The following is a 14,764-nucleotide window of genomic DNA, read 5'->3' on the forward strand; positions in this document are numbered from 1 at the left end:
CCTGCAGGGTGAGCTCCCTTAACTGCAGGAGTCGGGCAGAAGCGGTATTTGCACGCTCATCGCAGAACGTGAGGGCTGACTGGAAGAGCAGCAAGAAGTGCTGTGTGTCATTTGCTGGGTTTCATCTTATTCTCCTTTCCTAACTTCTGCCCAATAAAATAGGATAATTAGTTGAATCAGTAGACAATTTTCTTCGGCTCTGACATGTGATCTATGTAGCTCTTAAATACCTTTCACTACGGTCCTTTCTTAATGGCTACAGAGAGAACTTGAAGGAAATAAAAGGAAAACTGATGTGAATACGGGTAATCTTTGATGGCACCTAGAAATGGAGTTCAAAGGGGAAGTCTCTGTTAGTTCAGAACATGGATGCTACCCTGGTATGTCAATACTGGAGACGAAGAGTTATTTCAAAGCCAGTCAATGTATCTGGCCTTTATCTGGGTACATTATTTCCAACTTTTGTTGAGTTAATAGGGAAAGAATTATCAACTGTCCATGAAAAATAGATTTTCACCACCCATAAAAAGACCAGAAGTCTTCTCGAAGAGAGTGTTAGCATGCCCAACACTACATTGCCTGGAAAATCAACATCAATGGGACCACAGGGTGCAGGTGACATCAGGATCTGACTTAGCTGGTAAAAATTCCACACATGCAAATTTCTAGTGCTAAGCTTCTTCTAGAGTGAGGATCCATGAGAAGTCATGGGATATGCAACTTTTTCAGCAAAGTAGACATACGCCATTTTAAATGTAAATATGAGATACATGTATCCTAAAATTTGAAGTGAAGGGACCAGAGCTTTCTCAATTTCCATCTTGTAAGGGCACAGCAAGACAAGGTCATCTGTAAAACAGGAAGACAGCTCTCCATAGACACCAAATCTGTGAGCACCTTCATCTTGGCCTTCCAGCCTCCAGACCTGGGAGAAATAAATGTCTGTTGTTTAAACCTCCCAGTCTGTGCTGCTTTGTTATGGCAGCCTGAGCAGATGAAGGAGTAATCACGGTAAGCACTAAGTGAATTTGGCATCGTAGGGTCCTTGAGCACCTCCACTCACAGCCCTCTAGAATTCTCTCTGTTCATAACTTCTCATCCAGATCTCAGAAAGCTTGGTTCAGGAATGTCCCCATGACCTACCTTTCACTTATTTTTTCCATTACCTACGTTTTAAAGGAGCTCTGTCCTTGACATGCCAATGCACCCCTCAGGTAATCCTGTAGTCTTGTTTTGTTTATATCTTTGGTGATACATCCCTAAAAGCCAGTATAATACAGTGATTCTCCAGGAAAGGATTTTATCATCCAAGGGGACAACTGACAATGTTGAGACATTGTGGACTGTCACAGCTGGGGGAAGGGGTACTACTGGCATCTACTGGGTAAAGGAATGCTGATAAAACCCTACAATGCACAGGACAGCCCCCACAACTAAGACTTACTCAGTTCAAAATGTCAAGAGTGACAAGGCTGAGAAACCCTGATCTAGTAGTATAAAACAGAGTATTTTTTTTTAAGATTTATTTATTTTTTCTAGAAAGAGAGAGAGGAGGAAGTGGGGCAGAGGGAGAGGGAGAGAGAGAATCCCAAGGAAACTCCCCACTGAATGCAAAGCTCCACGCGGGACTCTATCCCATGACCCTGAGACCATGACCTACGTCCAAATCAAGAGTCGAATGGCAAACCGTCACAGCCACGCAGGCACAGAGTATTTATTAATGACATGAAGCACTGAATGGTAAAATGTCAATAAGGAAAGTAAATGGGAAGCCTACATTGGAGTTTTTAAGTCTGCAAAGTCACTCAAAGTAGAAGAACAGCATTTTTAGGTGATAGGATGTATTTCAGAGGAGACGTGCAGTGCAGGAGAATCTCATTCATCCATGGACAGTGACCAAGGAGATTTGCTGCATAAACATAGACGGCTGGCCTTGCGGGCTTGTGTGACTTGCTGCTTGGAGGACGTGAAATCTCATGTCTTGAGTCACCAAGCTCCTGGCATATGGTGACATGAAGGCACAGTGAGGTCAGCCGTGAGGAATGAGCAGCAGCTCAAATAAGCAGATGGTTGGTGAAGAAATGGTATTAAGGAGTGAAGGAAAAAGCATGCTTACTAATAAAATGGAAACTGGAAGAAAGTCAACCCAAGATATTAAGAAATGAGAACTTAGAAAGCACCAAGAATGCCATGAAGGGCAGATCCATCCATTACGGTAAATTGAATCAGCTGTCACCGCCACTCGGCGTGATTCAGACACAGTTTGGCTTACGTCCCCAGATTCATTTGGTCTCGAGAGTTCACTTTTAAGAATTTATCTTGGAAGAGCGATTAAGGGTGTGCGCAAGATTTAGCTACACAAGTTTATTACAGTTTACGTTAGTTAAAACTGGAAAGCAACCGCATTTTCTGATCGTCAGGGAGTGGTTCACACATCACGGTACACCCCCACAGTGCGATTCCTGGCAGCCCTCTCTCCATTCTGCCAGCGACAATTTGCTGGCAAGGAGAAAGGTCATGCTGAGTCATGGGATAAACTCTTGTATGACAATACGCAGAGTGAGACGAGAGGGTGTCACGCCCACATCTGTTCTCCCCATCCGTGCTGTGCCAAGGTGGGCGGTGGGGGCAGTCACCGAGGGCAAGTAATCAGGGGCTGCGCTGTTGGCAGAGAATTTGCCAACAGTGAAATAACTAAAAGCCAACTTTTCATTACCGTAAGCAGACGACTTTCAATAAATTCAGTAATAAAGGATTTCCCCTCCCAGGGACAGAGAGCTCTTGCTGCACCCCAAGGCATACCACTGCATCCCCTTTCCCTTAGTTAAGAGAACGCCCTGGGGTCATGGTGGGGCAACAAATATGCTACACTTCCTGTGCTCGTTTGCACTCTGGGTTTTAACATGACCCCATACAGACCATGGTGGGAAGGGGAAAGGTGCGGAGAAGGACACTTCCCCTTACCCTGTCTTCTTTATGCCTTTGCTGCTCCTGGTTGATGGACGTGAAAAACCATCACGGACCATCAGAAGGAGGAATTATCCCAAAGAGGAGAATACGATAGATCTTAGAGCCACCAAAGACCACAGATCAGGGTTGCCAGTAGCATCGACCTTCACATTAGCGGGAAGGACACTTATCTACTCTCAGGACACTTAGAAACTCTAAGAGTTTGGCTGTCTGACATGCACCCTAATTCATATTCAGATCAATGTAGTCAACCTGTACTTTGAAGGGTTAAGCAAAGCTGTACATAAATATGGAGAGAGAAGATCGGAAAGGATATCTGCCTGGTACAAATCGCAATTGTGGCTCTGTCTAGGAGGGGTGGTAGAGGTTTGCATATTCTTTTCCTCTTACAGCTTATTGCTATTTTACTCATATATAATTTACATGTTATATATTTGTGCATTTACATGCATGCTTATATTTGCTTCTAATTAACATCCATTTTGTCCAAAATAAGGAGAAACTTCTTTAAAATTCTAATCTCCAGTGTGATTCAAACCAGCAAGAAAATTCACATGTGTGCCTTGGGATACTGATCACTGTTGAGTATCGGGGTCTGGTTTCTGGGCCAACAGCATCCATAAGATGCTCACGCAGAAGCGATACCAGATACAAAGTTCTGGGAGTCCCAGGAAACCTTTCGGGCAATGGGATTTCGGGGCATCTAAAACGATTTAGGTGTCATGTGCTAACACCCTCAGAACAAGGCACAGTCGGAAGGATTACTTCTCCAGGAGAACCTTGAGGCGCGCCTGGATGCACGTGAATCCCAAGTCCTCAGATGACTGTCATGATACAGAATGCTTGTTAGGTGTGGTGGTCCCTCTAGAGGCAGGAAGTTGACTGACATAATAAGGTGCAGCACTGTCGTGAGAACCTGGGTAACAGTTTGAACCACAAGTGGAAGAGAGAAGGTCTACAGAACATTCTGGGCCCCCAGTGGCTCCCGGAGGTAAAGTGTCATCAAGAAAGAAACAGACGAGGCTGGGACAAGTCACAGCTGTGGACATCTACTCGAAACACCTCCCCAGCAAGGGGTAGAGGGTGCTGTGAACCCAAAACTAAGTGTCACTCAGCATAGCTCATTCTGGGTGTTGGGCTAGAGGTCAATGACAGAAACGACACTCACCCAGTCCCTCCCCTCAGCAGATCCCTTCTCCGTGGGAGTCAGCTACTAGAGCAGATCAGCACTAAAGGGGAAGTTCAATAAAACCAGGTGAACGGTTAGAGGATGAGTAACTCTTTACTTGGAAGAAGTCTCGGAAGGATGGAGGTGATGTTTTATTTGGTCTTAGAGGATTATCTTCCAAGTAGTAGAAGAAGGGAGTAGAAGGCCAGAAAGAGGAAGAGCATGTACAAAAGCTCAGAGGCTGGTCTGTGGGACAAAGGAGAGGCCAGGAAAGCATGCAGGTGGACAGCCCTGGAGGTTCTGCCAAGACTTGTCCATTATCATGGAAAAAATAAGAGGGCATTTAAGGTGTTATGCAGAATCCCATTACTATGCTTTTGCGTCTAAAATATCATGGTGATATGATAAATGGAACTTCCTGCTGTTCCATGCGTTTGGCAACCACAATGTAAGCAAGACATGGAAACAGCAATAATACTTACTCTTAAATTGAGCACAACTCACTAAACTGTGAAACAAAGATTATCAGGGGAGCCAAAGTCGACCATACAAAAATACCAGGTCAGAGTCATCTTCGAATTCTGACAGGTTTATGTCCTCACCCACGTGGATACACATATATCCACATGAACTAAAATATTCAGAAGCGATACTCGAGCAGAAAAGAGAAGTTCTAGGTTCTAGGACATCTTACTTGTCTTGCTTTGTTTTTTCTTTTTTCTCAGCAGTTCCTCTGCACTGTCAAGTTCACACTGAGCGGGTCTTGAAGGCTCGGGTCTGCTCTGGCCAGCAGCCAGCAGTGTTCTTGACCCTGAATCCACTTTGAGTACCACCAATCCCAGGATATCATCCCAGGAACCTTGGCCATATGCCAAATTGAGAAACAAAAGATGCTTATTTCTACAAAAGGTGGAAAAGTAAATGTAGCAATTTTGTCTACTTGCATTTCCCTGGACTCCAATCTTCGTAATGCTGTCCCCATCCCTGCTGTGCCCAGTGCCTGGCACGGAGCCCTGCTAGAAGGCAGTGGAGACCCTACAGGTGAGATGTGCCTCTTGGCATGTGAAGTGTAGATGGTTTGGTGGGGTGGGGGTGCGGTCAGCTTGAAAAGGGCCAGAGAGACCAGCAATTTCCTATAATTTGGCAACAGGCACTGAACACAGTCAGAAATTAATAAATTTGCAAAGCCATTTTGGATCAGAATACGATGCCCAGAAATGTTAAATACTTCTACACTTGGGGGCTCACAGTCAGATGGTCCTAGGATGATTTGATAGCAACCATTTCTTTCTTTAAAAAAAATATTTTATATATTTATTTGAGAGAGAGAGAGCCCACATGAGGAGGGAGGGAGAGGGACAAGCAGACTCCTCACTGAGCATAGAACCCCATGTTGGGCTCGATCTCACAACCCTGAGATCATGACCTGAGCTGAAATCAAGAGTTGGATGCTTAACCACCTGAGCTACCCAGGTGCCCTAATAGCAACCATTTCTTGAATTAAGAGCATAAAGGAAGCCTATCTTTGTATCATGTATTTTCTTGAATTATTCTAATTAAGAATCTAAAGGATAAAGTCTCTGAGATTTTTTATTGTAACTAAATCTGACCTTTATAGTCTCACAGCATTTTCCTCAGGTATAGAATTAACAATGCCAAAGGTAAGAATCAACATAAATTTCTGGGATACTGCAAGCTCCAGAGGCAATCATTAAGCTAATTATGCTTTTTATCACTTGGACTTCCTGGTAAAACCTCTGGCTCCTCTGTCCTAGGAAGTATGTGTTGTGGATTTGACAACCTCTCATCTTACAGAGCTCCATTCTTGGATACTTCTCTCTGGGCATCTTAAATTTAAGAGAAGAGAATGAATAAGGAAACATTGACTTAATCAGTTCCTGTTTTCTAGAATATTACTTTCTAAATAGTATTTGAAAAGATTACAAATGTAATGCCTATTAGAAAATTCGTAAATACCCAAATACAAAGAGAATCACTATCCTCGCTCTTTGATGTTACTGTGCTTTCTCTAGAAACACATACATATATATGCAGATACAAATATATAAAAATATACATATTTTATATTTGCATGTGACACACATTTGGCAAAATCGGCCAGGTTTTACCAACATCCTATCTATCGCTCTCTATATATATATTCTTGCTTTTCTGTTATTTTTCTTCATTTCACTTTGTAATATATAATTCTCTCCAATCACTAGATATTCTTTGAAAACCTGACTTTATGAGCAACAGAGACTCCAGAGAATGGATATCTGACCATCTTGAAAGCTGTAAACTTAGAACTTTCTGGAAGCTTCTAGGTGAGTTACATGGTCTGCAAGCTCTGAAGGCAAAGATGGGGATGCTTTTCGTCCTAGACAGGCCTGGGGACATTTCCATTTCTCACCTTGCTGCAACCTGTTAACAGTGATGAATTAGGGCCTTGGTTCCTCCTCTCACTTGAGAGAGCTGGCCTTTAATTCCTTTAGACTATTTGGAATGGCGGCCTGCGTTCCCGAAGTGCAAAGCACATTCTCCCCGCTGAAACCCCAGGCTGGAGCAAGTGCCCATCCTTCCCAGCAGGTGGCGCCATCTAGATTCAGTTCTCTCCAGGGCACCAGTGGGGGGAGGCCAAGCGGTGTGCCCATGTCACCCTATCTCAGTCCTCCATGTCCAATGCTCTCCTCCCCATCTCCAGACCAGTCAGTGCTGCCTCTTCTATCGGTTTTAAATGCAAGATGCTTTTTACTCTTGACTCTTTTTAAATATACTGAACTTGAGAGACACACAAAATGACTTGCAAACAGACATAGCTCCTATCTGTTTACATTAATATTTTTCAGAAAGATATGTTTGCATTATATTAGAGCACAGTTTAGTCTTTTACAAAACTATCACTTGACTGAAACCATAACTTTGAAGTTTCTTTATAAACAACAATATTCTATTGCATTTTAACGTGGTTGTTTTGGCAGAACTTTCTAAGAAATCCTTTTTTGTTTCCTTAAAAGAATATCATGAGAAAAAGATGGGATAAATGACCCTTATAAATCTTCACTTAGACTTTTGGCAAAAATAAAAAAACTGCATTAATCTCTTCATCTTACTCGACTTAGAAAATAACTCATCAATGCCATAAAATATGGTTCAAAATACAACATTCTAAGGCGGGAAGTTGTTCATTGTAAGATTCTATGGAAGCAGCTAACCAGCTTGGATGGAGGGCTGTCTTTTGGGGGGATGTCCATGAATATTCTCTTCTGACTCCTTACTTCTCTGGACCCAATCGATACCTAATCCCACCTGTCACTTGAAGGGCTTCAGGCTGTGTGAGCACACCTTGCCAGGGTTGGAGAAAGGGCTGGGTGTGTGGGGCCGAATTTTACTGATATGACACCAATAACTGGTGTGGGGGTCCTTGGAAGGATGGTCCTTAAAATTCAAACAACAGACTGGAGAGAAAACCGTGAAATCAAGCTCAGTTTAAAGTTTTGCTTTTGTTTTTTTAAAACCAGGGTTAACATGTTAGTACAATTTCCCAAATCTGCCTTCCAAGGTTATCTGGGCCCATCCCGGAGATTTTGAGTCTGTAGGAGGTGGATGAGACCCTGGGGGCTTATGATCACTGGACAGAGGGGGAAGAACCACATCCCTGCCCATATGCTGTTTTCAGTGTTTATTCTGCTCATTCACTTTCTGGGATGAAGCAGTGAAGGGTCAGAGCCCTCTGGGATACAGTAGTGCAGCAGGAAACTGTGAGAAGGACCCATTATACCTTTGTTAGGCCATGTATCACTTCTCTGATATTTTTTTTAAGATTTTATTTATTTATTTGACAGAGAGAGATCAAAAGTAGGCAGAGAGGCAGGCAGAGAGAGAGGGGGAAGCAGGCTTCCCGCTGAGCAGAGAGCCCGATGTGGGGCTCGATCCCAGGACCCTGGGATCATGACCTGAGCCGAAGGCAGAGGCTTTAACCCACTGAGCCACCCAGGCGCCCCTCACTTCTCTGATATTGAAAAAGTTCAGAAGTCATCACCGTCTGGGTAGTGCCGGGAAGGAAGACTGAGGTATCTGACGTTATTTGGTACAATGCCTGGCACATAGTAGACATTCAATAAATACCTGCTTGTTAACCATTGCATTCACCTGATGGGAGGTTTTTAAGTGGCTGAATTAGGAACTATGGCTCAATCCTTTTAGAAGACTCAGGGAGACAGTGGACACACAGCACTGATCCATGACGGGAGAGAAAGCAGGGCTGGAGCTTCTCAGACTGGATGGTTACTATCAGAAAGGCAAACAGCATGTATGTTTTAAATTATAGATGTGTTTATGCTGGAACATACAGATCTAAAAGTTGTAGATGTTCCTGGAGGAGCCCTCAGGGGCCACAAACAGCAAGAGGACTAGAGCCTAAAAAAATGCAAACACGGATGCATTCAAGTTATATTTAAGAATGGATTCCCACGAATCCTTACTCCAAACAACATCGCTTCTCTAATCCTTCCTCAGAGCAAAATGATTTTGAACATACTTTGAAAAATTACGTGCTGTGATCTGAACAGATACTTCTGCATATTTATGTTGAATTAAAACCTACCAGGAGAGAGTGTTGTGAGTTCTGTCCTGCTTTCTTATTTGTTGTTTCCTGAGGACAGTCGTATCTTGGGTCGGTAGGACCCTTAGTGGCTGGGATATGAACACGGTGTCCAGGGGAAGGTTGGACACCTGGTCATACTGTCCAGGAAGGTTGGACCGGTGACCACACTGTCCAGGCCAGTAAGACAGGACAACCTCCGTAGCTGGAGCTCGGGGCCAGCAGCTACTACTCATACTATTCCTTTACCTGGGGGCCACTGGGTGAAAGCTTCTGCCTTCCAGAGGCTCCCGAGGAAAGGGCTAGAGACTGTCATGATTCTGCTAAGGCTAAGAGTGGCTGCCTACTGGCCTTTACTTCACTGCAGGCAGCTCGAGATGAAGTCCAACCGCTCTGAAGAGATCTCTCCAGCTGGAGAGTTTTGTGAATTTATCAGAATTGCGCCCCAAGGCCTAGCTCCTAATGTCTTTCTGTTGGAGAATTGTGATTCTGAGCTCCCCCACTTGTAACAATAAGTGCAAGTTTACACACCGAAATGGTTCAAAACAATGCAGTGAACGATGTGTTGGGTTTTTGTGCATTTCTGCTCAGCTTCCCTTCCGACGCCGCACCGATTGTGCGCATCTGTACCACCTGCCGGGCACCCCGCCTGTCCTGGCAAGGGTCTCCATCAGTGTGCGGCCCAGCACCCGGAGGAACCCGTGCCCAGGATGGATGCTACAAGCTGGGACCTTAGAGCCTGCCTGGGACTCGTGAGACTTTTTCGAAGTTCCTGTCTGGGCTGGTCTGCGGGACAGGGGGAAGGCGCGTGATGCTCCCCCATCTGAACCATGAGAGCCCCACGGGAAAACTGTGCAGATGCGCATGTGATTTTACCTCGCGTGGGAAGTACAGAGCCCCGTACCTGTCCGAGTGGAAGAAACGGTAACGCTGTCATTAGGGAAGGGATCACTGCACACCGCGGCGAGCCGCCGGCCTTACCTGATCTTGGGATTTCTTTTTCTTCTTCTTCTTGCCCCAGCACCCAGAACTCTCCGTGTCTTTGCCATTGGCCTCCCCACAGAGCAGCCCGTCCAGCTCATCCGTGCCCATGTGCTGTCCCTGAGACGTTTCTGCTGCCAGCCGGTACGACAGGTTCCTTAAAATGCACACACAGTTTTCAACGGTCTGGAGAACCCAAAAAAAGAAAAAGGAAAAAAAAAAAAGGAAAAGAAACAAAGGAGGAATGAATAAAAACTAACCAGCACTCCTCTACCCAGGAAAGCAGTCATTTCCACATCCCTGATTCTTCCTGGAGACATTAAGCTCCTGACTCCTGCAGGCTCCCTTGATAGCGACGGTGGAAAGAATTGAGAGAAGCCTGAGAAGGTCCTGAAAAGCTTTCCTTATCCATGCTAGTTACTTTTATAAATAGCTGTCATTGCTGACTGAAGTTCACCGGTGAGCGGTTAAGAATCCACAACATGGGAGAGGTCCCAGATATGGTGCACGCATGCCCCGCTCCCCCCCTGGGGACTGGGGCTCAGAATCATCCAGAGCGGGCATACGCACATGCCCATCAGCTCGGGGAGGGAGACCCTAGTATTTCCCACCCACTAGGGTGCTTTCTGGGAGTAAAAGGAGATATGGATATAAAGCTGGGGGGTCCCAGGCAAACCGAGTGCCAGGATCACTGGGGGCATGAACGTTTCCATGCTCCTGGTTTATTTGGAGATGGCTGGTGCTCCTGTTTTCTTACTATGGGGCTTAACCAGTGCTTGAGGACACACATTGCGGGGCTGGACACCTGTATGGCCCTTGATCTCCATCTGTTGGCTGTGTGACTTGGACACAGTCACAGTGTGACTCAGACTCAGTAACTTCCTCTGTAAGATGGTCATAATAGCACCCATGTCTTGGCTTGCTGTGTGGATCAGGGGAGCCGAGTATGAATGAGCAGTGCCCCCTGCCCCCAGGGTCCACATCCATGTCTGTGAGATGTGAAAAGCCTGGGTTGTATGGCCAGGAGGAATGGAGGCTGCAGACAGAATGGTGGCTGTTCATCCGCTGACCTTCTGTTGGGGAGACTGTCCTGGATTATCCTGGTGGGCCCCTGAGGGTCCTATACATGAGAGAGGGTGGCAGAGGAAGTGCGGTGAAGTGGTGGGAGAAGGTGTGACCTCTCCTTGCAGGATTTAAAGATGGCGGAAGGGACCACAGCCACAGCCAAGGAATTGTGGGCGCCTCTAGAAGCTGGAGAAGACGAGAAAACGGATTCTCCCCTGAGCTTCCAGAAGGAACGCAGCCCTGGCGACATATTGGTTTTAGCCCAGCAAGACCCACTGGGGACTCCTGAGCCATAAAACAGTAAGATAATCAATTTGGGTTGTTTTAAGCCGCATGTTTGTGGCAACTTGCTAGAGCAGCAACAGGAAACAAACCCAGTGTGGACATACTGAGAGGTACTCCTGGCCCACAGTAAACACCATACGAGCACTCAGACCACAAACAGTGGTCTAGACGGCCCTGCTGGCAAATCTAGAACATAGGACCAGGGCCCACAACTCTAGGTTTGAGGCCTGGCTCTGCCGTTTCAGGAGCTATGTGACCTTGGGGCCAAGTGCTTAATCTCTCTGTACCTCCAGGTCCTTCCAAAGACCCTTCCTCTGAAATACCATCACATGGGAGGCGAGGCTTCACACATGAACTTCGGATCAACCTTTTGACCTTTGTCCCATAATTGATGAACGGTGGGAAGAGTAAAAATACACCCAATTAAAAAAAACAAAACCAAAATCCCAACGGGGAAAGAAATTGAACGGAGCTAAGTTTTATTTTTAAAAGCTTGCCAGTTTGGTTACGGCTTCTCAGGCTTCTGCTGTGTGCACCAGCAAGTGAGCCAGAGATCGTGGTTCTGTTTCACAGGTCAAGGGGACGAGACACCCTGGGTCTCTCTGGTCCTGGGTCCAGCCTGCGAGGGGCAGAGGCCGCACTGCTCTCCTCCCAGGACAGGAATCTGGGCAAAGGTTGAGCCTGTGTGTTTGACTTGGCTACTGGGGGCATGACAATCAACCAAGAAAACTGGTTTCCAGGATCTGTCTCTGGAGCCTTTGCCATTCCAGATCTGTCTTGTCAGCTTTTCAAGGTTTCCAGGCAGCTAATCCCACAGGCTTTGAGTCAACTTGATTTTCTATGTCAAGCATCCTCTCAGCATCAAAAAAGGAACCGGCATGAAAGCAGGTAAACACAGGACGATGCATGAAAGAGAGAAAAGTCTCTCCCTGAAAGGAAAATGTTATGGCATAAGTCAGAACGATTTTTAAATCAGCTCAAACTGATTTTTCTTACATCAAAGACTTGGGAGAATCAACTTCTTTCTCATCCTGCTGTCCGTCTTCCCTGGGGGCATCTCCGTGCCTCTGTTTAACAAATGACTACCGGGGAACACATCCACAGCCATTTCCAGAAATGCTTTATAATCTACCTGTGGCTGGGGGATGATGTGGGAGAAGCTGGAGGGGGAGAGGAAGTGGGGTTGGCGGAGGAAGGGGGTGCAGAGGAGAGGACGGGACAGGGCGAGGGAGTCACCGGGCCTGACCTGCTCTCTCCAGCCAGGCTTGCTGTGGAAGGGTCACCCACTCAAGCTCTTCTCTCTATGTGAGTGGGGAAAGAGCACAGAAAAGCAAGGCGGCTACCGCCCTTCTCTGGGACACCAGAAGAAGGCACACGGCCCCTGGTGGCTCTGCTTTGGACATCCATTGCTGTCACCAGTGCTTTTAGCCGCTCCTCTGGGACACAAGCATCATTTTGACTCCTTATTTTCTATCACAAAGGGCTAATTTGGAAGTTGTCTGTGGATTGCACTACCGTAGGGGAACCCATTCAGCAAACAGTCCCAATTACAGGCACTGAGCTGAGTTTGCACGGGTTCCAGACCCTTTAATGCTGGCCTTTAAGAGAATGTGCGCTCCTTCCTCCTCTACCTTGTCCTTGTAAAAGCTAATACGGGACCAGGCAGAGGGCCAGGTGGGACACTGGGGGACCATAATACGTTAGACCTTCATGGAACGTTCTGGCCAGAAAGTCACTACTAAGTCACTTGTGACTTCTGATCCATTCAGAAGCGGTGACGATCCTCTTCATCCTGAAGTTGGGGATACCTGGGGACAGTCCCCAGTGAGCAGGAGCTGGAGGTGACACACACCCACACAAGCCTGGGGCTCTTGCAGCTTCATCAGAAATCATCGTGTCTTCTCCCTCGCCCTCAACACTCCAAGCGATTCCAGGTTCCTCCTTTGAATATAAGGTGGACATTAAACGAGGGGATCTCCCAGGGGCTCCAGGGATCTAGCCATCTACCACATCCGAAAAGAGGCGTGGGGGCTCACAGCACTTTGTTTTGGGACCAAGCTTCCGAAGGCTACCTTCCCACCAGTGTTGGCTTGGGTACCTGGCCAATGCAAGAGGCTGTGGAGTCTGATTTTATTTTCAACCCCAAGGTCCAGTCTTAAAGCTCTCTTTGTATCCATCCCATTAGGAGGCTCCGGGTCCCAATACTGTAGTCTTTACTGCTCTGAATGCGGAGATCCTGGGCATGGCAGCCTTCCTAAATAACCTCCCACAGCTCATTTAAAGATCTTTGGTCTATTACGTTAACAAGTATCTGTAAATACTCAAGACATCTTGACTGGTCATTTTTTTTTAGGGACTTAATTTTCTTATCAATGATATTAAAAGTTCTAAAATGGCTATAAAGGGTGTTTACAAGAGGGGTTGATTAAATTTTAGCGCTTAATATTCCGTCTTTGAAACTGGTAACACTTGCAGAGTAAGTTCACGGATGCCCGTGTAACGTGTAACTCGACGGTGGTGACCGGGTGACAAACCGCGTTCATAACTGCAGCAGACTAGTACTCAGAGGGCTGGAGTTCCAGAAGGTGTGTGCACCCACGATTATAGAGAGGAGGGCTCGGCTATCAGCAATTGTCTCACTTTCTCAGCCATTCCACCGTGCAGGCAAGGTGGAGAACTGGGAAGTCTTTCCCCATGCCCGTTGGTAACTTACAGGATAAAACCACTCTTACCTGTTCTTTACCTGACTTTGTAACTTAATTACGTTTCATCGTCTTCCTGATCAGAGTCCATTTCAAAGCTGTAGCTAATCTGCTGACGTGGGCTCTCAGTGGAGGACACACGACAAATCACCTGATGAACTTTTAAAGGAACGCAAATCTGAGAGCAGAGGGGGACCCTCCAAGTCAGAGGGCTGTGATGGGGTCTAGGCACATGGCTGGGGGTTTATACCAGGATGAGTTCTGTTCCCCTGGGGGACAATGGGCAATGGTTGGAAACATTTTCGTTTGACATCGCCGGGAAGGGAGATGCGATTGGCATCCAGTGGGAAGAACCAAGGTTGTTGCTCAACTTCTTACAAGGCACAGGACGGCCCCACAACATGGAATAACTTGGCCCAAAATGCCAAAATGTGGCTCTGGAGAAATTCTCATTGAGGTCTTGTATGTATCGCATGGGTCACTTAAAAAGCATCAGTAAAGTCTGTGGTTATATCGGGATGTTATTCCTGACAATTTTAGATCGAATTGAAACCAAACAAAAGGCAAATGAAGGCAAAACAAAATACCTCCCACAGTGGAAAAGCCCACCCAGTTCTATTCTGGTTTCTGACCTGAAACACTGACTAGATTCTGAGTGAACATGTGGACATTCCCATTCACTTAGATTGTGACCAAGGTTCTTCAGTCTTAAGGCATTTTTAAAATGGAACTTGATACAATTAACATTTGTAAAAAGCTAACATAAGAATACAGAATTATTCAAAGCTCAGGTAGTTTTAATATTCCTCTGTCTTTTGAAAGCAGACTTTACAAACTAAAACTGGAAGCTTTTACACAGTGGGTCATGTGGTGTGCAAATGTTTACACACTCATCTGGTTGGAGGAACTCAGAACAATCCATGTTTCTATTCATTATTAATCGAGATGTAGGTGTCTAGTTCTAGGCTAGGATTAGAAGTCATCCAGAAG

General features: G+C 45.9%; 1 protein-coding gene across 1 annotated transcript in view; it reads right to left on the bottom strand.

The window, feature by feature from the left end:
- LOC111153440 (catenin delta 2) overlaps positions 1-14,764 on the bottom strand; it is a 1,010,962-nt gene that overhangs the window by 127,479 nt on the left and 868,719 nt on the right. Inside the window, exon 14 of the mRNA XM_022512459.1 lies at positions 9,723-9,908. Coding sequence (XP_022368167.1) covers positions 9,723-9,908 — 186 coding nt within the window. The remainder of the gene's footprint in view (positions 1-9,722; positions 9,909-14,764) is intronic.

The sequence above is a fragment of the Enhydra lutris genome, unplaced genomic scaffold (genome assembly GCF_002288905.1).
Source record: "Enhydra lutris kenyoni isolate GAN:26980312 unplaced genomic scaffold, ASM228890v2 scaffoldscaffold32, whole genome shotgun sequence".
NCBI lineage: Eukaryota > Metazoa > Chordata > Mammalia > Carnivora > Mustelidae > Enhydra > Enhydra lutris.